Source organism: Pipistrellus kuhlii, unplaced genomic scaffold, assembly GCF_014108245.1.
Source record: "Pipistrellus kuhlii isolate mPipKuh1 unplaced genomic scaffold, mPipKuh1.p scaffold_m20_p_1, whole genome shotgun sequence".
NCBI classification, from domain to species: Eukaryota; Metazoa; Chordata; class Mammalia; order Chiroptera; family Vespertilionidae; genus Pipistrellus; species Pipistrellus kuhlii.
The window spans coordinates 164,173,692-164,200,411 of record NW_023425404.1 but is presented as its reverse complement, the minus strand read 5'-3'; the positions used below and the strand labels follow the sequence as shown (position 1 = coordinate 164,200,411).

General features: G+C 34.9%; 1 protein-coding gene across 17 annotated transcripts in view; it reads left to right on the top strand.

Annotated features, from left to right (window-relative positions):
• ADGRL3 (adhesion G protein-coupled receptor L3) overlaps positions 1-26,720 on the top strand; it is a 762,953-nt gene that overhangs the window by 346,238 nt on the left and 389,995 nt on the right. For all 17 annotated transcript variants that reach the window (XM_045572137.1, XM_036415171.2, XM_045572109.1 and 14 more), the window contains exon 5: positions 2,106-2,319. In XM_045572137.1, coding sequence (XP_045428093.1) covers positions 2,106-2,319 — 214 coding nt within the window. The remainder of the gene's footprint in view (positions 1-2,105; positions 2,320-26,720) is intronic.

Below are 26,720 nucleotides of genomic sequence, written 5' to 3'. Positions count from 1 at the left end.
ATCTCTTCCTGAATAGTTCCCAGACTCTGTTATCTTCCACTCTCATCTGGTTGAACAATCTACTGGCTAATGCTTTTAAAAATTAATGTTATAAATATTTTATTATGATAGGTTACAGAGTCACCTTTCACGTTCCCTTATAATTGAGACTATATTCTTAATTTGATTTTGAGGTTTCTCTCAATCTGACTACTGTTTAGTTCTGTCTCCAATCTACTCTTGATTCTCTATTGAATATATTTATATATGTTTTCCAGCGGTATTGAGATTTAATTATTTTGTATACATGTAAGGTGTACATCACGTTGATTTGAAACACATATTGTGAAATGATAACCACAGAAGGGTTAGTTAATGCCTTCATCATTTCTCGTCTTTTTTTTTTTTTTTTTTTTTTGTATGCTGAGAACATTTAAGATTGCTCTTAGCTACTTTCAACTATATAATACTATATTCTTTTAAAATATATATCTTTTTTATTGATTTCAGAGAGAGGAAGGGAAAGGAAAAACCATCAATTATGAGAGAGAGAATCATTGATCTTCTGCCTCCTGCCCTCCAATTGGGGATTGAGCCTGCAACCAGGAGTGTGCCTTGACCAGGAATTGAACCTTGACCCTCTGGTTCATGCACCTATGTTCAACCACTGAGCCACTGAGAACCAGGGGAGCCAATGGTTTAAGTCCCAGTCTGAGGTCAAAGGCCTAAGAAACAGAAGGACCAATGCCTGAAGGCAGGAGAAGATGGGTATTCCAGAGGAAGCAGAGAGAAGATTTATACTTTTTTGTCCTATTTGGACCCTGAACAGTTTGGATGATTCCCACCCAAATTTACTAGTCACCTAAAACAAATGCTAAACATTTCAGAGATTTCCCCACACACATAGCTGGAAATAATAAACTACCAGCTATGGGATAACTCTTAGTCTCATCAAGTTGACAAGCCATCACATATTAGTTTTTATTAATTTCTTGATTTTATGTGATGACTCTAAAGAACCTTCTGACAATTTTGGAACCCCATTCTGTTCCTAGGCCTGAGATAATGCCCAATGTGGAACAAGAATGCACACAATGTTCATGTTCCCAACAGCCATATTGTAGGTGATTAGTATGCAATAAATTGGCATATCTTTTCTATTTCTTTTGAATTGTATAATTGTTTTTACTGGGTTCTTCTTTATCTTGAAATTATAATTAATATTCTTAAGAACATTTTGAACAGCAAGTTTGGAAATTTTGACATTTAGAAAAAATATGGGGATAATTGTGATATGTGAAATTTGAAACAAGTTTAGAAATTGTATTCCTCATGAGTGTAATTGAATACAGTGTAGAGTATAATTTTATTAAATGTAGAGAAGTTATATATAACAAATAGGTATGAATTCATTTATTCAGGCACTTGCAACATTTTTTAAGCAAAATTGTCCTTGTGCACAATTTCACTTGAAGGCCACCACTGTGTGTGTATCCTCAAAAAGAATAATTAATGTTACTCTCGCGCTGAAGTTCCATAAGTCAAAAGGATAGCTGAGTAGTAATTATTCCTATGCTATTCCATTCAATAGAACTTTTAAATCCTCTGTACTTTCAGAAATTCAAATTTCTTGTTTATTTTTTTAATATATTTTTATTGATTTCAGAGAGGAAGGGAGAGGGAGAGAGAGAGAGAGAGAGAGAGAGAGAGAGATAGAAACATCCATGATGAGAGAGAATCATTGATCTATCGCCTCCTGCCCAAACCCGGGACCCTTTATTCCACAGGCTGATGCTCTATCCACAGAGCCAAACCAGCTAGGGCCAAATTGGGTATTTCTATATAGTCTTTACTTCATGTACCAGCCAAAGTTTTAGAAAATCCAGAGTGCTGTTTTATAAAAAATTTTTGAAAAGATCCTAAGTAAAACAATACTATTGTTAGAATAAAATATATCTGTGAAGTTACTAAAGTTGGAGATATTCTATTTAAATTAAAATTATGAATTGCAACTCTTTCATTCCTTGATATTAGTTTACCCCCCAAACACCGGGAAAGCTAACACATACACTTTTCCCTCATATGTGGTGAAGAGCACTTAACCTTTTTTCTCCTCCTTCCCGTAGCTTTCAGCCGAGCCCCAATCCCGATGGCTGTGGTCCGCAGAGAGCTGTCCTGTGAGAGCTACCCCATAGAGCTCCGCTGCCCAGGAACAGATGTCATCATGATTGAGAGCGCCAACTACGGGAGGACTGATGACAAAATCTGTGACTCTGACCCTGCTCAGATGGAGAATATACGATGCTATCTGCCAGATGCCTATAAGATTATGTCTCAAAGGTAGGATACTGCTAATATTCTTTTCTTTATGCGTTTAATACAAACTCTTAACATGCACCTGTGTGACATATTCAGCACAAGTAAGGACAGAAAATTATTGTGTTATTTTAGGATAATTTGAGATACTATTTCAATATCAAACTATCCCCCATATCACTGAAATAATAATAATAGGGTTGCAAGTCACATTTGTTAATTATTAAAAAATTTTAGGTTATTCATTATGTTTCATTGTCTACTGTGCATTCTCTAGAACTGGTTCATTAGATGAGAAACTAAATTTATTTTTTACAGTTACCCAAAAATTCAGAAATTAATTCATTTAATACATTTAAGCTTTCTAAAATGTTACCATATTAAGATAATATAAATGAAGGTACCATGTAACATCACTGGATAAGGAAAAGATGATCTTCAACTGGAAATGGATTGGTCAATAGAGATCCTTACTATAGAAGGCTTAAATTATATTAATTTCTTGATAAATGAGCTAAGTATTAAGTATATTTTAAATATTTGTTTACTATTAATGTGATTTCTTAGAAATCAAAGAGGAAGCCATTCATTTAGTATAAGCCTTCATGCTATTTGAGGACTTGGTCACAAAGTGCTTTCTAAATAATCAATCAGTTATTTTTATTTAGTGAATTTGTGTTTTTTTAATTATCATTTCCTTTTTTGGGCATTTCTTTTGTAACTTAATGATTTCTTAATATATGGGGAAAATCATGGCATATTTACGAATAACCACATTGGAATATCAAAGCAAAAAACAAGATTTTTCATGAGTTGCTTTATTGTGCTTAAGAAAGCCTATCTTATTTAACCTTTTGTCTTCTTGATACACTTAAAAATTTATATATGTTTATATGTTATTAATAAACTAGTAGAGTCAATATCTTATATTTATAAATTTCTGATGTATCAATTAATAAAAGGAATTATCACATACCAGAATTTTGATAATCAAATTATGTGAGGTATACTTGAAAGATAGTAGTGAGTGTTTATAAAAAATAAGATTTTAAAAATGGGGATACTATTTGATATTAGTTTGGTTGCATTTGGTTCTTCTTGTTATACATTCTCTCTTGTTATATATTTGACAGATACCAACTATGGTTAAATTCTCTAATGTTATGCCTAAAAAAAGTCTAGTCATTTCATCGAGTACAGATGTTATGGTGTTGTGGTCTTTCAGGAACAGTTTTCCATGGGTAGTAAGAAACGGGTACTGTATTGTTCTGTCAGACTACTAAATTTTAGAATCCATTTGGGATGTGGGTTCATGAGGAGATTGTGCTTTTCTGTGATTAGGTTTTCATGCAAAATGTAGCAGAAGCATTAACTTCATAACTCTTTGATCTCTATATGATTTTCATTGAAATTGGCTTAATCCTTTCATTGATACTATCAATGGCTCCCCAAATAAGCCCTTAATCCTAATAATTACCACACAAAAATCCTCAGGAATTACTGAATTTGATGGGATGCATCTATAAAGTGATAAACCTGCAGAGTAAAATTGTTTTAAGCCCCTTCAGTAAATCATTTGTGGAAGCCCTCCTGGTGATTTCTCAAGTATGAATTGTCACTTGGCCAAAATAACTGTGGTTAATTCTCTGTGGAGGCAAGTTCTAAACTTGTATTTGGACAATTAAATATATTGATACTATGCTTACCCTTGTCCAAAATCAATGCTTTTGACTCTTGGAGAGAGAAAATCTGGTTCCATCTTGTAAGCTCCCAAGAGATAGAATCACCATGTCTACTGAAGCTGCTTTATAATGAAGTTTCACAGTCATGCTGATGGCAGAATGCTAAATAATGCTAATTACTAATTATGATATGGGCAGTTTAATCAGAATGTAAACATTTTCTAAGTATGTCTCTAGGTAGGAGGATTATTAAGAAAAGATTATTTGTGTATCCTTGCATAACCTTGTTAAAATGGCTTCATAACTCCTTTCAACTTCATAAATTAGACAGATGTGGAATGCAAGGGCAGACATGAAACATTGTTACCCCATGCAGATGTTTATATACACATGGACAAATGCATAAATACAACTGTATATGAACATGTGAGTAAATGTGAAAAATCGAGGACTTGAATTGGAAAGTATGTGACAATTTACTTGCATATTCTTCCCCAGTAGAAAAATACAATCTGATATCTGCTCCAGAAAAGCCAGTTTTCTCCCTGCCTTTCAGAATGCACCTCCGGTTCTCAAATCCAAGTGTGTTCTCCTGCCGTTCTGTCCGCACCTCCTACAAATTTCCTGTGCTGTGCCTTTTCACCATTATTCTACTAGAAGACTTGTTAAGGGGTCAGAACACATTTATTTATCCTTCACAGAACTTTGATCTCAGTGCACCCATCTTTATCACACTTAAACATTTATAAATCTATTTTGTCACATTGCAGATGGCAGCCTTGTCTAAAGTAAAATGTAGGCTTCTAGAGGCCACACTTTCTGTTCATCTTACCTAAAACAAACTTTTGAAGTGTAAATGAATGAAAAGAAATGCTCTCCAATTTTGTCATGTTAGTTAAAATGTTTTTATTGATTTTGGAGAGAAAGGAAGGGACAGGGGAAAGAGAGTTAGAAACAGTGATGAGAGTGAAACATCAATCATCTGCCTCTCGCACACCCCCACTGGGGATCAAGCAAACCACCTGGGCATGTGCCTTGACTTGAAATCCATGTGGTAACTTCTTGCTTCATGGGCGACACTCAAGGACTAAGCAACACTGACTGGGCTTAAAAGCTTTCTTAACTTTACTGATTTTTGTTTTATGTTAACACACAAAATGTTAACAAATAGTATATGTAACTTTAGAGTCTAAATCTGAAAATGACTGTTGATAATGGTAACTGCAGAAATTTTGCATTTTCAACTCGGTTTAGGTTTCATGTTATCTCAGGTATTAATGGAAATTGTTCCATTTTTGACACCAACCACAATTGGACGTCCATGATATGCAGTTCACCATGACAGTTACTCTAGAGTTCTCTGAATAATTAAATCAGACATGGTTCCTGCCTTGAAAACTATAGGTTTTTTTTTTGGCTGATAAAAAACCAACTCTGTCACTTGTTCCATATTTTATTTTTATCTCATTTACATTTATTGAAGAGTTAAAAAAATAAAAAGCAGGAACATTCTTTCAGCTAGATATTTGTGGTGATAAGGTGTTTGTGGAAAGAAAGTGTTAAGCTGGTCCTTAAAGGATGACAGCATTAGTGGAACCAGAAGAGACCACAGTGATAGTAGAGATATAAGTGGATTAACACCAAAATTAGGATATAAGGAAATAGCCCCTTCAGTTATCCTTTTCTATCATGGCTTCACAAGCTTATTGGTTTCCGCCTAATCCGTATAATCTCTCTAAGGAGTCTTCCAAATGTGCCACAGCTCCAGGCCAACCCCCACCTTATCTATACCCCCAAATCCTCCCCAAGAAACCTTACTAATTCAATGATAAACTAGCTTGATGCCATCATTCCCTTTTTTAAATTCCATCTCATAAATTGGACAAAGATGTGAAATGTATGAATATCATCTATGATGCCATCCTTATGCCATCTTTTGATGACTCATATTTTAAATATGTTATATAACAACTTTACATAGAATGGGATATAGCTTTCAGATTTAGAAGGCATTGTAAATGCATATGCAAATATGTTTATGTAGTTCAGGAAAATTTTGCATTTGTGCATAATGTAAATGTACAACTCAATGTCTTCTCACCAAGACCAGCCAACTAACAACCAGATGAAGATGCCTGGCCTTGTGCCCTGATGTATTCCCCAAGAATGGTTCCTATTCTGATTTTTAACACTAAATTAGTTTGCCCCTTTTGTAGTTTAGATAAATGGATTCAAATAATATCTGCTTTTGTATTTCAGGCATTTCTCATTCAAAGCATTCACTTTTTTGTATAACTTCATTGAATCGCTTTTATATACCACATCATTCACCCATTGCAAGTGGATAATAATAAATTTAGTAAATTTACCAAATGTTACAGTCATCATCATAAATCAGTTTTACACTGTTTCCGTCACCACTGTAACTACTGCATGTACTGTTAAACTCCATCTCCTTTCCCACCCCATGCAATGATTACTTTGTCTTCTGTCTATATGTCTATCCTCAACACCTTATTTTATTAGTCTAAAAAATGAGTATTTGAAGTTAAGTTTAGTGGACTTTTCAAGAGGAATAATATCAAAAAAATATTAGTATTTAATACTGGATATATGATGGTAAATACAGGATGGGGCAAAAGCAGGTTTATATTTGTACATATGGAAAGCGATACAATAACAAATAATAATACAAGAATAAACTTTTTTTTTTTTTGCAGGATCACACTGTAAACCTACTCTTATCCCACTCTGTATGTTGCCTGCATTTCAAATTCTCTTAGAACCTAAAATCATAAAATTAGACATTTAAAAATACCATCTTTAAAATTTTTTTTCAAATACAGATGTTAAATGTATAAAATTAGCAATACTACATTTACCTTCTTTTAGCAATACTACATTTGCACGTGCCATAGACACATTAGGAACATTCAAAAAAGAAGAGAGAGAGAATCGTTTCTCACATTTCTGAAAGAGCTATATTGCAGTAATACAGTATCACTGCAGGGGATTTTACAGTTTATAAAGACCTTGGTTTCTGTTGGATTCATTCCTAGTGAAGTTAAGAAGTTTTCAGTAGTAGTAGAAGAAGAAATATGGGTGGTGATTTTTTATGTATGTAGCTGAGTAAATGTTTTGCAAAAACTGTGTATATACATGAGGTTTTCAATGGGAGTATCCTTTGACAGATTACACTATGAATTACACTATTTCTCTTATGAATCATAACAGATCAAAAAACCCGCCTCGGATCATGAACTTTTCCATTGACTCCATATTCTTTGTAGTAGAAAGAACAAAAAGGCATAGAAACTATAGTCTGTATCTCAGTGCCTTAAGATTACTGTTGGATGCATGTTTATTTAAAAAGGGAGGGGGAGTAAGAAATGAAGAAAGGTAGATAACTCTCATTCCCAAAGCCTGAATATAATGTGGAAAAACAGGGAGTTCCTATCTGGTAGGCAGTTCTTTCTCTATTTTTCTAATATTTTGGCTCTTTGCAACTCTGAGAATATATTTCTACTACATCCTGCTAAAATGCTTCCTAGACCTCCTAGCTACTAATTTAATTTTGAATGAAATTGTTACATGTGTGTAATTCTAAATTTAAAAAAAATGGAGTAAATGATTCAAATATTTCAAAATAGCTTTGGGTGAATGCTACGGGGCATTGTGTTGGCTGTTTCTTATGGGCCATAGGAAGTTGATGCCACTATTGTTGAAGCTTAGTTCATGGAAACTTGGAATCCCTAATCGCTCTCTGGGAATAGCAGAAGGTCAAAACTATTTTCATAACTACACTGACCTATTCTTTGCCTTTTTCATTGTTAGTTGTAGGCATTGGTGGTATAAAAGCAATGGTGGGTAAAAATGCTGGCATTTTAGCAGGGATTAAGGCAGTAGTAACAATGTACTTAAATTTTTTCTCAGTTCTAATTTTTGATACGGTAAATATCAATAGATATAACACACATAAATGGGTATTTTTTGGGAATCTTAATTTTTTTAAATCATCTCCAGAGGCTATGTTTTCATTGATTTGAGAGAGAGAGAGAGAGAGTAAGGAGGAGAGGTGAGAGAGAGAAAGAAAGAAATCATTAATGTGACATCTGTCAGTTGTATCCTAGAGGGATCAAACCTGCAACCTAGATATTTTGCCTTGATTGGGAATTGAACTCGCATCATTTTGGTATATGGATGATGTGCCAACCACCTGAGTTGCCCAGCCAAGACAAGAGAATCTTAATTTTAAAGAGGTCAAGAGACAAGATGTTTTCAGAAGTATAATTATTTTTCCATTTCTACTTATTGGCTGAAAATTAGTCATTTATAATCTGTTCTTATTTTTTTTTTGCATGCATAATTATTCTATCTGTCTTAAATTCATCTAGTCTTTTTCTATGAGTGAATTATTTTTACGAGTAGATTATCTGTATGTTGTATAATACTCTCTGTTAATACAGAGCCTATGGAGAATTAGACCATTGAAATCTGAAAATTAGTATCATTTTCTGTTCAGACATTCATGTGATTAATCTTTCATAAAATTATAAAAACCTAATTAAAATAAAAAATGACTAAAACAACAAATTTATGTGAGCTTATTTTTCAATATGTTCTGTATAGATTAATAGTAGTAGAGGCAGGGGAGCCCTGCCATAATATTATTCTAAATGCAAAAATGTTGGAGGAACTAAATTTATAAGTATGTATCCTGGAATTTTTTTTTAATTTTAAAGGATCATTTATTTTAATTTTTTAAAGTCAATATTGTAAAGACTGAGCTTGAGAAGTTTGGGGCAGCTTTTTTTCTGGTATTCTTTAAAGCGTCTGAATTCTTATTAATTTATCAGTGTTGGTGGTAAGTCTTATCCATTTGTTAAATGCATTGCCAAACCAACTAAGCAAAGTAGACCTAAAAGTGATTTAAATATCAGTAGAATTAGTCTGATAGATTTACCTGGAATTTGTGTTTTTATTCACATTTGATTGATAAAACATAAGGATCTTTTATTTTTTTATTTTTATTTAAAGCAAATGATTGCTCTGGTTGTTGCCTTACATCCAGTAATTTTATATTCTGTGGTCAGACTGTAAAACTAGACATCTTGTGGAAAATATTTGTAAGATATTACTGAGAAAGGGAAGATAAGCAATTTCTGGACATTAGAGGAGATTGGGTGAAAATAGTTGAGGTAATTATCTTGAGTATAGCTTAAATCCAAATGGAAAAGAACTAAGTAGATTATGAACATAAATTATGTCACTGATTAGTTGGATATCATTGGACTCTGGAGGAGAATAAGTTATAATGCTTAGCAGACTGAATAAATGCCTCCATTTCTCTATCATTACAATGATTTTAAATATATCTGGGACTATTAGGTGAGTAGGTCTCAAAGTATTTTGATTACCTTCCATTTTTCATTTTACTGGTGAGGCATTTGAGTTGCATGAAGTTTAAGGCATTTACCGGAAATTACTCAATTGTGATATGATAGCACAAACATGCCTGCTAGCTCTAGGTACAGTCTATGATTTTGTTTTCTATCATTTCTTCTTTCAACACTTAGAATAATTTTGGGTACAAGAAAGGTCTTTATTTACTTTAACTAGAACATTGGGAAAAGGGAGTGAAAGATTCAAATACTAGTACATCCACACATTTTAAATCAACATGCTGGTTAAACAAGAGTAAGGATTTAGTTTGTTTGTATTCTCCTTTTTTGATTTACTAATACCACCTTGTACAAAATGGCTTGAGGTTTGGAAGATAGGACACACTGAAACAGGCATCTGGAGATGGAAAAAAGAAAGTGCTGCAAGCTCTTAGACCAGCAGGCTAGGGAGGTAACAAAAGACATGGAGGCAGGTGGTCTCTGTTACATCTCCAGGCCACACCCTCCCTGGGGGACAGGGCTTCCTGCCTCTGCAGGCTGCTGCTTGGAGGGAACAAATGCCCAGGGTTTGCCAGATTTGATTTGTTAGATGATGGCAGACATGAAGATGTCCTGACATACAAATATTAAAAACTCGGGTTTGAATCTGTGACATTAGAAGTCAGGTGGTGCTGAAACCAGTTTGGCTCAGTGGATAGAGTGTTGGTCTGCAGACTGGAAGGTCCCAGGTTCAGTTCTGGTCAAGGTCATGTACATTCCTTGCGGGCACATCCCCGGTAGGGGGCATGCAGGAGGCAGCTGGTCTATGTTTCTCTCTCATGGATGTTTCTAGCTCTCTATCCCTCTCCCTTCCTCTCTGTAAAAAATCAATAAAATATTTTTTTTAAAAAGAAGAAGTCAGCTGGTGGTTTTCCTTGGAGGATTGAGGAGAACCAGGGCTGGGTGGGGGAAGAAGGGATTTGTCAGATGTTTTGTGCCTTGATCTGGGGCTGGTTACATGAGTGTGTGCAGTTTGTGAACATTTCATGGAGTCATGAAACCAAGCTTACCGATTGATCAGCATAGCCACTTCATTGTCAGGAAACTGTCCTTCCCTTCCCTTCAGATTATTTAGGCAGTTTTCCATTAGCTTGGGTTTTAATATCGAGGATATAATGTGCTTGAATGAACAGGGAACATATTTAATAGTCATTGTTTATAATACTTGTTAACACTTCATTTTGATTAGCTGTGACCTCCTGCTCCGTAGCTCAAAGCTCAACCACTGAGCCACACTGGCTGGGCTGCTGTATGTTTTCATTTGACATATGCTCTGATAAAGAATATACCTTTCACTGTTATTTAATCCTCTCCACAATACTAAGAAAATATATTTTATTATTACTTACATAGTGCCAATGAGATCATTAAAGCACTTAGAAATATATTTGCTGATTATTTTTACCCAACGTATGATTTACTTGAGAGATTTGGGCTTCTGTTTAGTATAGCAAGATGATTTAAAAAGTTTTAAGAATATTTAAAAACTGCTTCTGATCATGATCATGACGGGGCAAAAAGAAACATTTTCTTTCATGCAAACACTCAGCCAAATTTGGATTGGTTTGGCTCAGGTTTTATCGATATTCAATTACAGCTATACACAAATTTTATTATTGAAATTTTTTATAGAAACAATTTAATATTATTGTGAATTTGAAACTCTTTAGCCACTAAACCCTTTTTTTAATTTGAATCAATTATGTTTATAAAGTGTTTTGAATACTATAATGATTCTTAGGAAAACAAACATTGGTAGAATAGAGCTGATTTGTATTGCTAAATATTTCCAGCTATAATCATATATTAGCAATATTTATCAAGAACAATAAGGCAGACAATGTTCTAAGCACTTTACTTAAATTAATCCATCTAATTCTTCTTTAACTCCTGTGAAGTATATACTGCTGACATCCTTACTTCACTAATGGGGAACTAAAGAATGGTTAAGTAACGCAGTGATTTGCAAAGCTGAGATTTTAATCTAGACAGTCCAGCTCCAAAATCCATCATATCTACTCCAATCCATGGCCTTGTGAACTGTGTTTAAAATGTGTATTGTTTTTCATAAATGCGACTGACCTAGGAAACAAGTATGAACTACTCACTATTACTGAAAAAATATATACATGTATATATGTGTGTGTGTGTGTGTGTGTGTGTGTGTGTGTGTGTGTGTGTGTTTGTGTGTGTTCATCCTCAAACATATGTATTAGTGGTTGGTTATCATTTTCACATACAGCTATGAGAACATGGCATGAAGCTTATTAAATTATCTGACATATATTTTCTGCCTTGGAATACATTTTCTGACCATAACATTCAAAATATTTGTAATACAAAATTTTTTGTGATACAAAAAAAAAAATCTATGAAATTAGATTTTCTTTTTCTTTTTTTAGAATTTTGGAGTTCACGGGGTACAATTATCTATACAAATACTTCAGTAAAGGTGAGCTTCGCCAGGAATAATGGGGGACGAGTTGAAATTTGCATGTGGAAATAAAAGAAAATTGATGTCACAATGTGCAAACTTGGGAACAGAGGACTCATGAGTTAGAAACCAAATACATCAAAGATAACTTTTAAATACTTGTAAATGAAAAAAAAAAGTGTCATGCCAGCCTTTCTTAATCAAGCTTGAATCTAAGTAATCAAATGCTTTAAAATTATTCATACTTTATTTTATGTAATGAGATTAAGACAGCATAAAGCTTCATAATCAAAGCTTTTACCATAAGTTATAAAAATGAAATGGATCTTTATTTGTACCACTCTCTCTGTAGTAACTTTGTTTTACTATACAGATCAGCTCATACTTGTTTGTATGCTGATTTTATCTTTTTGTTTTCTGCAAGAATTCAATTATGCTGGAAACAATCACTAAATTTTCCGCCATCAATACTCTACTAGACACAAGTTTAATTAATTCATTGTTTCATTATTAATATTACCAAATAAAGTGTAGTTAATGAATCATTCTGTGTAATACATTTGAATCTCACTATGATGTGTTGATATGAATAGTTTAACTCTAAGATAAATGCTATTTCTCAAATTCTTAGGGAATAGCTATTACTCTAATACTTGCTAATATGAAAAAAATGCATTACTTGTCACTAGTTTCTGCAAAATTAGATAATGACTTTAGCACACGTTAAGCATGGCTATATGTAAATCATATTTATTTGTAACCAGCTTTACCAAGTGATAAAAGCATAACTTTTTTTACATGTGGATTGGCTGATTTGAATATATGTGTATGAGTATTTTGGCTTGAAAACTTGAGATTTCCCCCCAAAATGCTAGCATCCATAGCTATTAGTGCTATCAACCATATGAAAAATAAACATTTGGAGCTATTTCTTGGACTTGTTAATGTATTGAGGAAATAATACTTGGAAGACAATGTAATTCCACAGGAATATTTCAATATAAGAAGACGACGATATTAAAAGTAACATAAGGACGAGGAGAAGAGATATTTGTTAGAGAAAGAGGAAGCTAGATGATTATGGGTTCGAAGGGGAGTAGATGATAATTGAACTGAACAGAAACTTTTCACTTCAAATTCTTATCATTGAATTACTTACAGTCACTATGTTTCCAAACTTTCACCACTGATCATCTGAACAACTGTGTATTTTACATTTAACTAATGAACTCCTGGATATTCAAATTTATTTATCAAATACAGTTTTATTAACTTTAAGTGAAAGATTTATGATAGTTCACTTCTACCAATGTGAACATCTTTTTAAAGATGAAAATCGATTATCATTTCTGATTTAGTAACATTGACTTTTTTGTTTTGTGGTAATAGTAGTTTTTGTTTTAGTTTCAGAATTACTAGTGTACCCCTGAAGCCCACCAAACTCTGGTTACATGCTACAGTGCTCGCGTGTTTCTGTTACATGTTATATATGTATTTTTGGTATACATTATACCTGCATATTTCTAATTTTACATAAGTATTTTTATCATTTTATTTCTCTCCAAACCATAAATATTTGTCTTTTCATTATAATATAGTATAAAAATACCCATGATCAATTTTACTGTAACCTTCTAGACAGGGAGGTTACTTCTCTATAGGTATTTTAGAAATTACGGTCACAAAAATATACTTCTTCATAAATTAATCTCTGTAAAATTTGTTGTGATAAAAGGCCTTTCACATTTCCAAGGAATTCAAGTAGATCATCCTTGCCTGAGGAGATAGAGAGTTTTGAATTTCTTTCCAAGTATGGTTCTAAATAAAGAACAAAGTCCTTCAAATGACTTTATATTCAGTTATTTCCTCCAATAGCGGGTTTCTGCTATAACATTAAAAAAATACTACCACTGTAACAGCAAACATCTTGTATAGTGTAATCCTTAGCTGATAGTCATAGAAGTGGAAAGCATTGATTAAGAAAAGCAGCATAAGCCCATATGGATAATGGAATGGGATATGAGCCACCTGCAAAAACCTAGAATAATGTGTCTCAGCTAAGGTACGTAATATGAACCTAAAAATTTTGTACATTAGTGCATATAATGGGGAAAAAATATAATTCCATGTGTTATTGGGAGAAAAGTATATCTTTTATTGGTAAGATTTTTAGAAACTTAGTTCAAAATGTTGGGGAAATAAAAGTTCCTAATTATAAGAAGAAACACATTGAAAATTGTATAGTCAGTAGTTATATAAAGATGTCTGAAATTGATGCTCCAAAATTGAATTAGTTCTAGGAAAATGCTTAGAAACCACTCTCTACTCTTCAAATACTTATGCCTTATCTTGGAGGTTCAGAGAATGTGCTTTGAAATCTTTGCAGCAGACTTTGGTGTAAAATGCAAGCCATGTTCTCTACACACATTGGCACTCTGAGCAATTCGGAAGGCTCTGATGAGGATGGAAAAATGCTTTCCACAGGAGTGTTACCACAAGTGCTCAAGTGGTTATTGTTATTATGACTAGAGAAATATACATCTTATATTTTTCCCCATAAGAGGCATGTTTCTGGATTTTTATTTTGTTTATTTTTCTATTAAGAGAAGTGTTTAAAGAATTCCTGTCATAAAAAGAATTTCCATTATATCTTTAGCAAATATAAGCTTCATATTCTAAAGAAATATGTTTAGATGTTTTCAGTTTAGCATTTTTCCCCTCTATATTTTTTTATTTTGTGAACTTTGGAATAAGAGTTTGGGTCCTGGGAAAATCCTTATATGCAGTTTCCCTTTAAAAACAGGAAGTAATTTTTGTTTCTGGTGCTGTGTATTGATTTGGGGAATTTCACTTCTTTATATTCCAAGGCTCCATCCTTTTTTAAAGTAAGTTTTTCATAATATACTCGTTGTGGGTTTTTAGAGGAGGAAGGTTTAGAGATTTTTTTTTTTTTTTTGAGAAGTCGGTTACCGAAGTGTCATTTAATTCTGCCAATATCATTGAAAACATTTTTTTTAAAGAGTAGAATCATAAACCAAAAACTGAAGATTTATTGCCGTGAAAACAAACCTGGTTACAGTAGATGAATCTTGGGTATTAAGCATAATCAGTTGAATCAAGTTAAGTTGAAAATCTGATAAGGAATCTGTGTGTGTGTGTGTGTGTGTGTGTGAGAGAGAGAGAGAGTGTGAGAGAGAGAGAGAGAGAGAGAGAGAGAGAGAGAGAGAGAGAGAGAGAGAGAGAAAGTCTGTAAGCCAGTTGACCCAAGAGCAACTGAGATATCTAACTGTTCAGTGAGAGCAGACATTATTTTAAATCTCCATCTTGATAGATCACATAAGAAACAATTACCCACACACTGTTTACATTAGTAATTAACAGAGAGAATTCCAGGAGAGAGTATAAGCAATGTCATCATCACTCCAACATTTCCCTCTTAATGAAACAACCAGCACCACGGGGAGCCAGCTGCATTTTTAAGCCCAGCAGGCTCACTTCTGGAAGAGAAACTGTGAAGAATCCAAGGGAAGAGTTTGAATGCAACATTTGCTGCTGGTGAAATGGTAAGAAGTACCCTTGTAAGAAAATGCCTCTTGGACAGTCCAGTCTAGGAGTTTAGAGAACCACAGGAGTCTTCAAATAAATATTGCTATGCATTTTCCAGTACAGATGGACACCTTGTGGCTTAGAAACCAGGAAGCCTCATGGGGTCAGATTTCCCTTTGCTGGTGGAGACCCTCGTTCACGAGACTAGAACCAGAATCATTTAAGTTGGCTCTCTTACGGATACCCACAGATTTGAGAATAAAGCACTCATCTCCTAACAGTCAGAATATTTCCGGAAAGAAACACTGAACGAGGAACAACAATAGCCCTTTGGAAAACTAATCTTACTAGCTCCCCCTTTTCTCTGGCATCTGGCATTCCATTTAATGTCACCAATGACTAAGAATGGTCCCAGTACCAAGAAAAGCACATACTTTAAAATGAGGCAAGAATGTTCACCGAGGGTAAATCTGTGTGTTCTTAACAGAAGACAAGATAAATAGATGATGGGGAAATAAGCAAAACTATCCATCCCCTACTCCAAAGGCCATCCAGTATTTTATGTGGAATTCATAAAATGGTTTGCCCTTTACGAGAAATAACAAATCCAATTATAAAGAATCTGGGAATCTCACACATGTCCCCGCAGCACCGCCTCCCTCCACAAAACACAAACATAACCAGTGGGTGGCCAATGTTCTCCCATCCTGGTGTTTCCATTTTGAAATAAAGAAAACCCAGTGTGTTTCTCTGTTTCAGTCTTGTAGCCCCATGATCTGATGGGAGATCCTATATGAAAGAGGAGATATTTGGTAGTGACTAAATCTGAATTCAAAATTTTAATTTTGTTACAAGCTTTATAGCTTTGGCCTTTGTGAATTCTTCCTCTTTTCATTGCTGCTCTGTGGAGACTAACCATGAGGCCCCGGGCTGATGCTCTGCCCTGTGTGTGTACTGCTGCCACAGACCTGAGACCCGGTGCCTCCTTCATGTTCCATCTGCCCTGCACTCCAGTTGTTGAAGGTCAGGCTAATGAAAGAGACTGGATGTGGGAGCATAGGCCAGGCTTCCTACTAACCCCGACTTTTAAAATTAGCTTTACACTTCTTAATCAACAGTATGTTTGCTCTCAAGTAAAATGTGCATAAAAGGCAAAAAGAGAAATTGGCATCACATTTTGTTCTTAGACTGAAATAACTTGCAATCCCATCCCGAGATTTTTTAAATGTTTAAAATTTTGTATCATGAGTTAGCAGGAAAAAGGCTTAAAACTATCTAAAAATCTCAAATGATCCTTTCTTTCCTTTCCTTTAGTTGAAATTGCACTTTTAAAACTCATTAAAACAATTCCATATGTTCTACTATAAAAGTAATTGCTGCAGCTTTTACAGAGTCCCAACATCTCTAGTTTGTTAACACATATACTAAATGAACCATTGTTAGATATTGCATAGTAAATGGAATGATTCATTTTAACTGAAAAAATATATGTATATATTACTTTTAGCAGTAACCAAGCACTTCAAAATTATTTTCCACTTCAGTATGAATAAAAATAATAAATAAAAAGTATATTATAAACACATGAAGTCTATTAAATCTGCAAAAAAAAATTGAGAACACTTTCATTTTAGGAAGAAACTGCCTTACACTAAAATGGAAATCAAAAGTTAACTATTCTGGTTTTTGCAGCTTGTCAGGTTTCTGATTTTTGCAACTTTTAATGTTATCCTAAGATGACTTTCACTTCCACAGAAAAGAAGGAAGTAGTTTTCACAGAAGTTGCATCCTCAAAAAGTAAATAATCTTTTTTACTTTTTGAGTAAGGATTGTTATTTTTATGAGAGCTTGATGTTTTATAAGAAATGTCAATAGCAAATGTGTGTCTGCAGCAAATTTTAATAGCTAATGTGATGCTGTTTCCTAGAAGCATCTGGCAAGTCCACTTGAGTCAATCATAATAAATACAAGGATATGCACTTTCAAGCATTCTTGTTGTATACATATAAGATGAAATGCAAGTAATTCTTCTTTTAGGCTAGGGATAAGATTAAATGATGTATAAGATTCACGATTCTTGAGTTTAAACTAAATATATGAGAAAAGCTAAAGGCTCTTTGTTTTGTTATGGCAATAAAATTACTTTGATGCAGAACATGCAAGTTTTACTTTTCAATTATCCAACCAATATCGAGGGTTTCTCTATTCCAGTAGACCATTCTTAAAAGCTTATGTATGTGAATTGAGCATTGAAAGCTGATGCTGAGCAAGTCCAGGCTTGATAGAATGAGCTGACCTCAGATTAAACATAGAGATAATCTCTTGTAAAGATGCTTCCACATGTACTACTGTGCCAGGAATCATAAATCCCAAGCTTCTGGCTTGGGAAAATAGATGCTGATACTGCCCAGGAAGGACAGCCTAGTGATAAGGGAATGATATCTGTTAGGTCTACAAAGCTGGACCAATCTCCCTGCATTGCTCCCTGCAGCCAGCCTCCCACATCAGCACACATAGCTTTGCCTGTTTGATCTTGTCTCTTTGTACTCCCAATTTCACTTCTTATCCAGACATCGTGGTGTCCTTGAACATGACAGACACAAACCTCCTAACAATGCTACTAATTCTTCCATTGCTCAAGTTAATAGCATAAGCATGGTTCCCATAAACTTGTGGTGAAACACTGTAGATGATTTAAAATACCTCAATATATACACACACAAAAGGAAAACTTCTAAGTACACTCGGTGTTATAAATAACGGAGGAAAAATTTGCAAAGTTATTAAAAACAGGCATATTGTAGAAATGCAAAAGGAAATAGCGTTTTGCAAATGTATGCAATCGATGTTTGCTTGTTTATACATTTATTGAGATACAAAGATAAGCTCTGGTAACCTGAGGGCGATAGGTAGATAGAACTCAGTTAAACTAAAGGTACCTCTACCATTTAGAGGATTTGCCCTATTGGAGTGCTAGCCATTCTCAGTTAGGTCATTTTTATTATTAAAGAGAAGTCAGAAAATTGGTTTTTATGAAAATCTCCTAATTTCTTAGGTTTGAATCACTTGAGAAATATACTGTGTGGGTCAAACAAATTATACCTAAAGAAGTTATTTAGCATGGTAACTTTTATTGACATCACCTAGAATCCCAAGGGATTCAAATATGAATTATCATGGATGATGATTACTTCAAGTCAATGAGTGGGGCTCTACCTCCTCTTTTGCTAAAAAATTATTATAATCATTCAGGGACCTTAATTAGAATAAACGATCTCAATTTCACAAAATAGACAATATCAATGGTTGTTTCAGTTTACTCTCAAAATCATAGCATTCACTGTATTCCAAGGCCTTTTGGGTTGTGATCTCAGAAGGAGAAGTTAAAGCCTATCAGGGTACCTTGTAACACATCCTGAAATTGTGTTTCTTATAATTAAACATAATTAGGTTTTTATAATTAAATTTTGTCAGAGCCACATAGTAAAATAATAAATTATTATAGGCTTATTAGAAATTGGTTTTCCTCAGACATGATGTCATTAGAAATGGTATACCTTCACTTATTAGGAATTTGAGATGTTGCCTAATTAAATCAAACGAGACAGAAGACACATTATCATTGATTTTCATTGTTGATATATATATAAATATTGCTGTTTGTGAATTTTCAAATGTAACTTAGTTATTTTTTTGCCAAACACCTCAGATTTGTTACTTACCTATTCTTTTGTATATCTGGCTGTTTTGCTGCCGTTTTTTCATTTTTTTACCGAGTGTGCATTAGGTATAATAAGATTGAGGATGAGGTAACATTTCCATCCATTAATTTTATCCTTAAACGTGTGTCTTTTTCTGTTTATAGGGTTGGGTTATGTATTTTATGGGAAAATGTTTTATTTTATAAAATTTTTTGGGTGGGAAATTATTTCACTGACTGCGAACTTATTTGGAATTTGTTGCTTAGGATTAGGGGAAAATACTAATAGTTCTCTGTGGGTATGTGTATGTGTATGTGTGTGTATGTTGTGCTAAAATTGTCTCTTTGTTTTTTACAGTTAGCATTCTGTTAGAATGTGTGCTAATGCTTATTTGTTTGTGTTGATGTAGATAAGCCTTATCAACTGTGAAGTTATTAACTGTACAGAGGAAGTCAAAGCAGGAATGAGGCAGAAAAATTTGCCAACAATTATTGGTTAGTCTGTTTGCCAATTTTATGTGGAAAATATATATGAGTTTCAATTTGTTTAATGTTGAGATTAATTAAAATTTACTCATCAGTATTCCCAGAGAAACCTACACTTGTGTGTTATTTCTTACCTTCTGAAATAATAAATTCTAACTTTGCTGACATGTACAACTACATAATTAATAAGCTAGGTATAATATGCTGTATATACTATTTTTGACTGCACTCTGAAGAGTATTTTAAAACCTTTATTAGGTTTCATAAAGTCACTTATGAGTAAGAATGTGCCTGATTAATTTTCATGGATATTAATATTTAATATCCTGGCTCTGAAAATTAAAGAAGTAAACAGGATTATTTTTAAAGTTACAGATGAAAGCATCCCAAATATCTGGGATTTATTTTCAAAGAATTGTTTCATATTTTAATTGATGTTATTTACTTCAGTTTTTCTATATTTAGTATCTCAGAATTCTCCTTCCTGAATTTCCTTTTCTGCATTTATGTTTCCAATCCTGATTATACAATCCAGCTTCACCTAATCCTTCTTTCCCTTGGGCACGCCCATGTTATTTTCAAATGTGTAACACTGTGATAACAAACATACTGAATTAGGATCCCTCGGCTTATCTAAATTCTAAAAATGGTCTATGTGTAGGTAATTCCAATATACCGATTAACATGCTTATACATTATCCATGGACACTTCTAAAAACTTTAATAATGTCATATAATAAAGAGGGAATATGCAAATTGACCATCAATCTGCTACAAAGATGGAGGCGCCCAAGGCAGAGGGAGTGGTTTCCGTAATGCAAGATGGCTGCACCCACAGTGGAGACAGGGTTTCTATAACACAAAACAGCTGCACCCACAGCGGAGGCTGATTTCCCTTACTGATCCTTAATGAGCAATCAGCAAGGACCTGAGCCTGTGTCCTCCCTCCTGGTGGGGCTTAACAGAGCACCTGAAGCTTCATTCCCATCCCAGAGCTGGGCTGGAGGACCTGAGAATGCACTCACCACCCATTGGGGCTTGGATGGGGACTTCAAAGCATGTCCCCCACCTGGCAGGGCTTGATAGGGGACCTCAAGGCACACCCCCTGCCCTGGCCTAGGCTGGGGGACCTAAGGCCATGCCCCCCGCCCAGTGAGGCTTGACAAATGTGGGACCTGCTGGGTCTGGATCTAGCCCAATGAGGCAGGGACTGGCCAGGTCTGGATTTTCTGCAATTTTGAGGTGCAGGTGAGTGGGTGGGGACTTGACTCTGGGTCCTGTGGTGTGCTCCAGATTCTGACAGGAGGAAGATTTTCATATATATTTTACTAATTTTCTTTCATCTCTTACCATTCTATTATAGAGAAAGGACAAATAGCAATATTAAAATATTTCCTCTAATTAAACCACTTTTAATGTGATTAAATTTCCTGCACCAGGCCACTACTATAATTATAAAACTAGTAACTAGAGGCTCAGTGCATGAATTCATGCACAGGTGGGGGCCAGCTGGCCTGGCCCTAATCAGGGTGGATCGGGGCTGGACCTGTTGGCAGGAGGAGAGGTTGGTCAGCCGGTCCACCCTGATCAGGGCCTGATCAGGGCCATTCTGGCTGGAGGGAGGGGCTGAGGGCCATTAGCCGGCAATCCCCATCCCTGATTGGTGTGGAGCTGGGGGCGATTGGGGGCAGAGCTGGCTGGCTGGAGGGGCCTTGGGCTGATCTGATCAGGGTGGTAGAGACCATCAGGGGTGGGGTCAGCCAGAGGTGGGGCTGCAGGCTGTTGGCCAGCTAGGACTACCCCAGTTGGGGTGGGGGTACAATCTGTGGTGGGGCTGGGTGGGAGGAGGGGCTTCAGGGGGTTGGCTGACCAGCCACACTCCCAGTTAGGCCGGTTCGCTGACCACAGTGGGCTTCATAACAGCCAGTCTTTCCAGTCATTATGGCATTAAGGTTGCTGGATATACATACATACATATATATATATATATATATATATATATATATATATATTTACAGTTGTTTATATGGAAAATAATATAATTTTTCCCCTTCCTGTATAATAGGCACCAAAGATATGTCATATGTTGGGTGGTACATATTTTTGTCTAAACAAGGACACTTTTGAAAATGAAAATAGTTGGTGTTAGGAATTATGTCAAGATCCTAAAGAGCATATCAAGAGTGTCCTGGATTAAGCAGGGCTTGTGGATGAAAGCTAGCTACCAGAATTAATTACATTTTTATGAGCATTTCATGTTAAAATAAGTAAAGTAATAATACATGTGCCTCTTATAAATGAACCCAATTTTACTTTTCAGGCTAGGGAATCGATGATACAAAAATTTAATACATAGTTTTATTGTCTCTCTAACCTAGTTATTTTCTTTGAGACGAGTATCATGTTCCTAAAATCCATTCTTAAATTTTAAGCATATGTGAGTAATGCATTATTTCTTCATCTCTAATGGGTCCTATTACCAGCAATTGCCCAGGGGTAGGTCAGCAAACTGCATCTTAGAAGACATATAATTTCAAATTTTGACATAATAAGTCACCTTCTTATATCTGGGCTGATATTTAAAGGATGTTGTGAAGAGGAAAACATTATTTCAATCTTTGGGAAATGCAATCTAATGTTTCAGTGGTGTAAATGATCTGACAGATCAAAGGAATGTATTTGTTAAAGAGATATCATCTAGAAAGAATATCATAGAGATTATAGTGCAATGGTCAAGTGGCTAGAGCATATGATGTTTTTCCTTCATTTTTAGCAAGAATATAGGTAAGCATTCAGATGTTCAGTTTATTTTCAGCTTCACCTTGAAGAGTCTCTGTGTGGTGCACTAGTAGTCTGTTGAGAGACTCATTAACGTGTTATCTGCTTTTCAGTGGAAAGAAAAAATGTTTTAACAGTGGGAAACAGAACATTACATTATCACATTGAAAGAGAAAGTCTTATAAATCAGAAATTTATTTCCTAGAGGTCAAAAAATAAATACTGAAGAGATAGTGAAATGAAGGATGTTTGCATATCAGCATGAGCAATTTGACTAAAAAGTGACAAAATTTTACCTATCAAAATCTTTTAATATTTTTAGTTACAGGGTAAGTATTCTTCTTCCTCCCTTCCTCCCTCCCTTCCTCCTCCCTTCTTCTCTCTTTCCCTTTCTTCATTCCTGTTTTTTTTTTTTTTTTCCCTTTCTCTTTCCTTTCTTTCTTTCTTTTTAGTTGTCTTCAGTCCTTATGTTACAATGCCTGTAGGTGCAGGATATTCTGAATAAAGGGGATGCTAGATTCTCTCATAAGAAAAGCCCAGCCGAAACCAGTTTGGCTCAGTGGTAGAGTGTAGGTCTGCGTACTGAAAGGTCCTTGTTCTATTCTGGTCAAGGGCATGTACCTTGGTTGCGGGCACATCCCTGGTAGAGGGTGTGCAAGAGGCAGCTGGTCCATGTTTCTCTCTCATCGACGTTTCTAGCTCTCTATCTCTCTCCATTCCTCTCTGTAAAAAATCAATAAAATATATTAAAAAAAAAAAAAGAAGAAGAAAGAAAGAAAGAATAGCCCAACATTTGGGTGGCTTCACAGAGAGATGTGTACCTCTTGTCTGTATAAGATTTCAGAGTTGATGCATTAGTAGGTAGTTTTCTTTAGGGGGTAGTTTTCTTTCATATTGGTTATTAAAAACAAACAAACATAGGATCACTTCAACTTGTGACTCTCATTTTCCCTAGGGCCCATGAGTTCACTGTATCCAGATGTCAGGACAGACAGGGGTCATGAAGGAGATGCAGAAGGACCCTAACAGCTGCTAGAGACCTGTTATGATCATTCTTTGCTTCCAGTCATGATCTGCTGGCAAGAACTGATCACATAGCCTAAAAAGGATTTCTTTTGGTCTGTTGTTTCTATAGTTGTTTACTTCCCACATTCTGGAATAAACAACATGATTTTTGTTGACTAACTGGCTGCGTACATGATAGGAACCGTTGTAAATTTTATTTGGTAATGAGAAGCCATTCAAAGATACTTATTATTAACAGGCCATCAGTGTGGTAGGTACTGCCAGGGAGGTGAGCTGGGTCCCTGAGGGAAAAAATGTCTTCAGTGAAAATATTTTTAACATTTTGAATTAATGACACATACATGAATTAGTTTATTGAATATTAATCATATATTTTTTTAAAAAAAATCTATGCATAAATGTAATGGAAAGGAATTTAGTGATCAATAACTCATCCACCCTGGTGTTTTAGTGTAAGCCATGTGCCCATTTCCTATTTACTTAATACATCACAAAATGGAAATTTGATCACTTAAAGAGATTACAAGTTGAAAATATGGACTAGCATTTGCTTAACATTCCTATTGGAAAATGTCCCCACTAATGCACATGAAGAAAGAAAGAGTCCCTTTATTCTAGTCCAATTGAAATGCGGCCAACTTAAGCATACAATGAGTATTTTAGAAATGAAAGCAGATATAGCTCAATACTTGGCAGGATTTGGTATCATTCTATCTTTCAGCCACGAGGATATTGTGAATTTTATCAAATGAAGCATTTACTGCTGGAAAGCCTGCTCCCTTCACCTCTGAAAAGTCTCCAGGTGATATAGTCTGCTAAAAGACTCATTAAAAACCAGAAACTATAGTGGAAGACTCACTGGAGGCTAGATTTGAAAGGAATGGTGGGTATTCCTGTCTTTTGTCCTGAAAATATGCACTTATACTAATTTGTTGGATTGATAAAAAATATGAAGATATATTTAACCAGTTTTTAAAGTGTTCACCTTTAGATAATGGTCTATTCCCTACTTGTAGAGGATGGTTTCTGCTATTGGTAGATACAGTAACACAGCTTGAGAGAGAAGTAAGAAAAAATAAAAGTATTTAAAAAACAACAACACCTTACATACAAAAATTATTCGTTGCTTTTTTTATTGTTGGAAAAATGGATTATGTTGTTATCTACAAAAAGATTATGGGTTTAGGCTTTTGCAATCTAGGATGCAGAATACAGGGCCATAGATATGACTAGTCTGAGCACTGCTTACTTGCTTACGGCTGTTCCTGCGATGTCTGAAATGGTGTGCCCACCATTGTGTTTTAGCCAACTTGAGCACAGGCTTGACAGCTCCGCATTAGGTTTTAGTAGCTGTAACCCTCAGGGCATGACTGGACACTGCTGCCTACTTTGGTGAGAAGAAGTCCTAAAGCTTCTTTAAATTTCAACAGAGGGATTTACTTGTTTTGTTTTCATCATCCTAACTAGCTATGTAGGAGATCTACATGCAATTGCGATAAAGTCCCTATTCTCATAGGACTGAATTAATTTAGCAGAAGCCTTAAAGGAATAGTTAGTTCTTAAAATGAAATTATATCTTCTGCTTACCATGGCCTTCAAGACTCAATGTGATGTGAACTACCAGGTGCATCTAGTCTCATCTCATGCCATGTACCCCCAACTCACCAAATTCCATCTGCCTGGTGCTTATGGTTCTGAATCTGTTCTCTTGTTATTGTTCTTTATATTGGCAGAGGGAAACTTTCAAGAGGACTTAAATGAGAACATACTTTTTATTTCTCTTCTCTATTTTTTCTCTGTTGAATATTTACTACCAAAAAAAAAATGGCCTAGCCATAAGACTGTGTTCTTTTGAAAAATTTCACAGTTGCTTTTTAAAATTAGATGTTTAAAAAAATTGGTTCAGGGTTGATCCTACTTCCATGTTGCAGTAGATTCCAATGTAATAATGTTAGTACATTGTTAAATGAAACATAACCTGAGAGGCAAGTTGGTAAAAATGAATGGTGTGATAGCAACACTGCAACTTGATGCTACTGAGTGCAAGATTTCAACTGCGTAGAAAGAGGCACGTGCTACATTCCTAAATGGGATGCATCAAAATTATCAGTGTAAACTTGTTCAAAACGTTTTGGCAAGAATAATTTATGGATAATGCATTCATTCCCCACATGTTTACTTTTTAACTAAGTTGGAAAAATAGTTTTTTACAAAGGAAATAAAATATCTAGAGCTCAAGAAAATATTACAGAGTAAAAAGGTACGACTACTGACTACATTTGCAATATCCCAGTCACCAGCCAGCACAGAAGTGAATGTTGTCACTGGAAGTCTCAAAGGCTGTCAGCATACCACTCAATAAAGTGCGCTCGCTAATAGCATTATGCATGCTTCCATTGAGAATAATCTCAAAAAAAGGAATTGAGTTTATCCCAAGTGGCAAACTTCAGAAGGCTCTCTTTCCAAACTTTGTAGCAGGCATTTTAAGAGTGATTGATCTTATTCAGCAACTGCCTTTGTCTGCCACAAGGCAGCTGCTGCTGAAGGCTGCTACTTGTTCTGTGTTCCATTCATATCTACTGTAAATACTTTCCCTGCAGGATATAAGTAATCAATTGGGATCCTAATGATTAAATAGAAAGGGGAGTTTCTGGTGGTCTCAACAAGCCACACTAGATTTAAAACACCCTTTAGCACAGTAATCACCCTATTGCTTAGAGAACCAAGGTAAATTTGTCTAAGTCTAATAGAGAGAGAAAATGCATGGTGCCAAGAAAAGACATGTTGCTCCTGGTACTTTGTTTAGTCTCTGCTTAACACCTACGTCGTGAAAGAATTATTTCTTAACCTCTGTCACCCCCACCCGCCCTGCCTTGTCCATCAGACACACTTCTCTCTCCATCTGACTTATTTTTTTTCTTTCAGATATGACTATTAGTCATTATAATGTATTTAATTTTTATTTATCTTAGTCTCACTCAAGTAGGATGTCAGGGTAGGAGCTTTGTCTTTGTAGCTCATGGTGATATGACAGTGTTTAAATCAGTGCCACAACCAAAAAGACATGAAAATGTGAGGAAGATGTGGACTAAGAAGAAATGTACTGTCCTCTTTTCTCATTGGGACCAAAGTAAGGAAATTTATAGAGGGAATCTCAGAATATACAAAGAGTTTTATTAATAATCTCTTCTAATAAAAGGACGCTATTCATTTGTAAGAGAATGATAAGTACAGTTTGAAAAATTGATATTAATTTGAGGTGTGACTATAGATAAAGATTTTAGGAATTCTATCTTTATCTTGAATTATGAATGTTATATACATTTATAAAA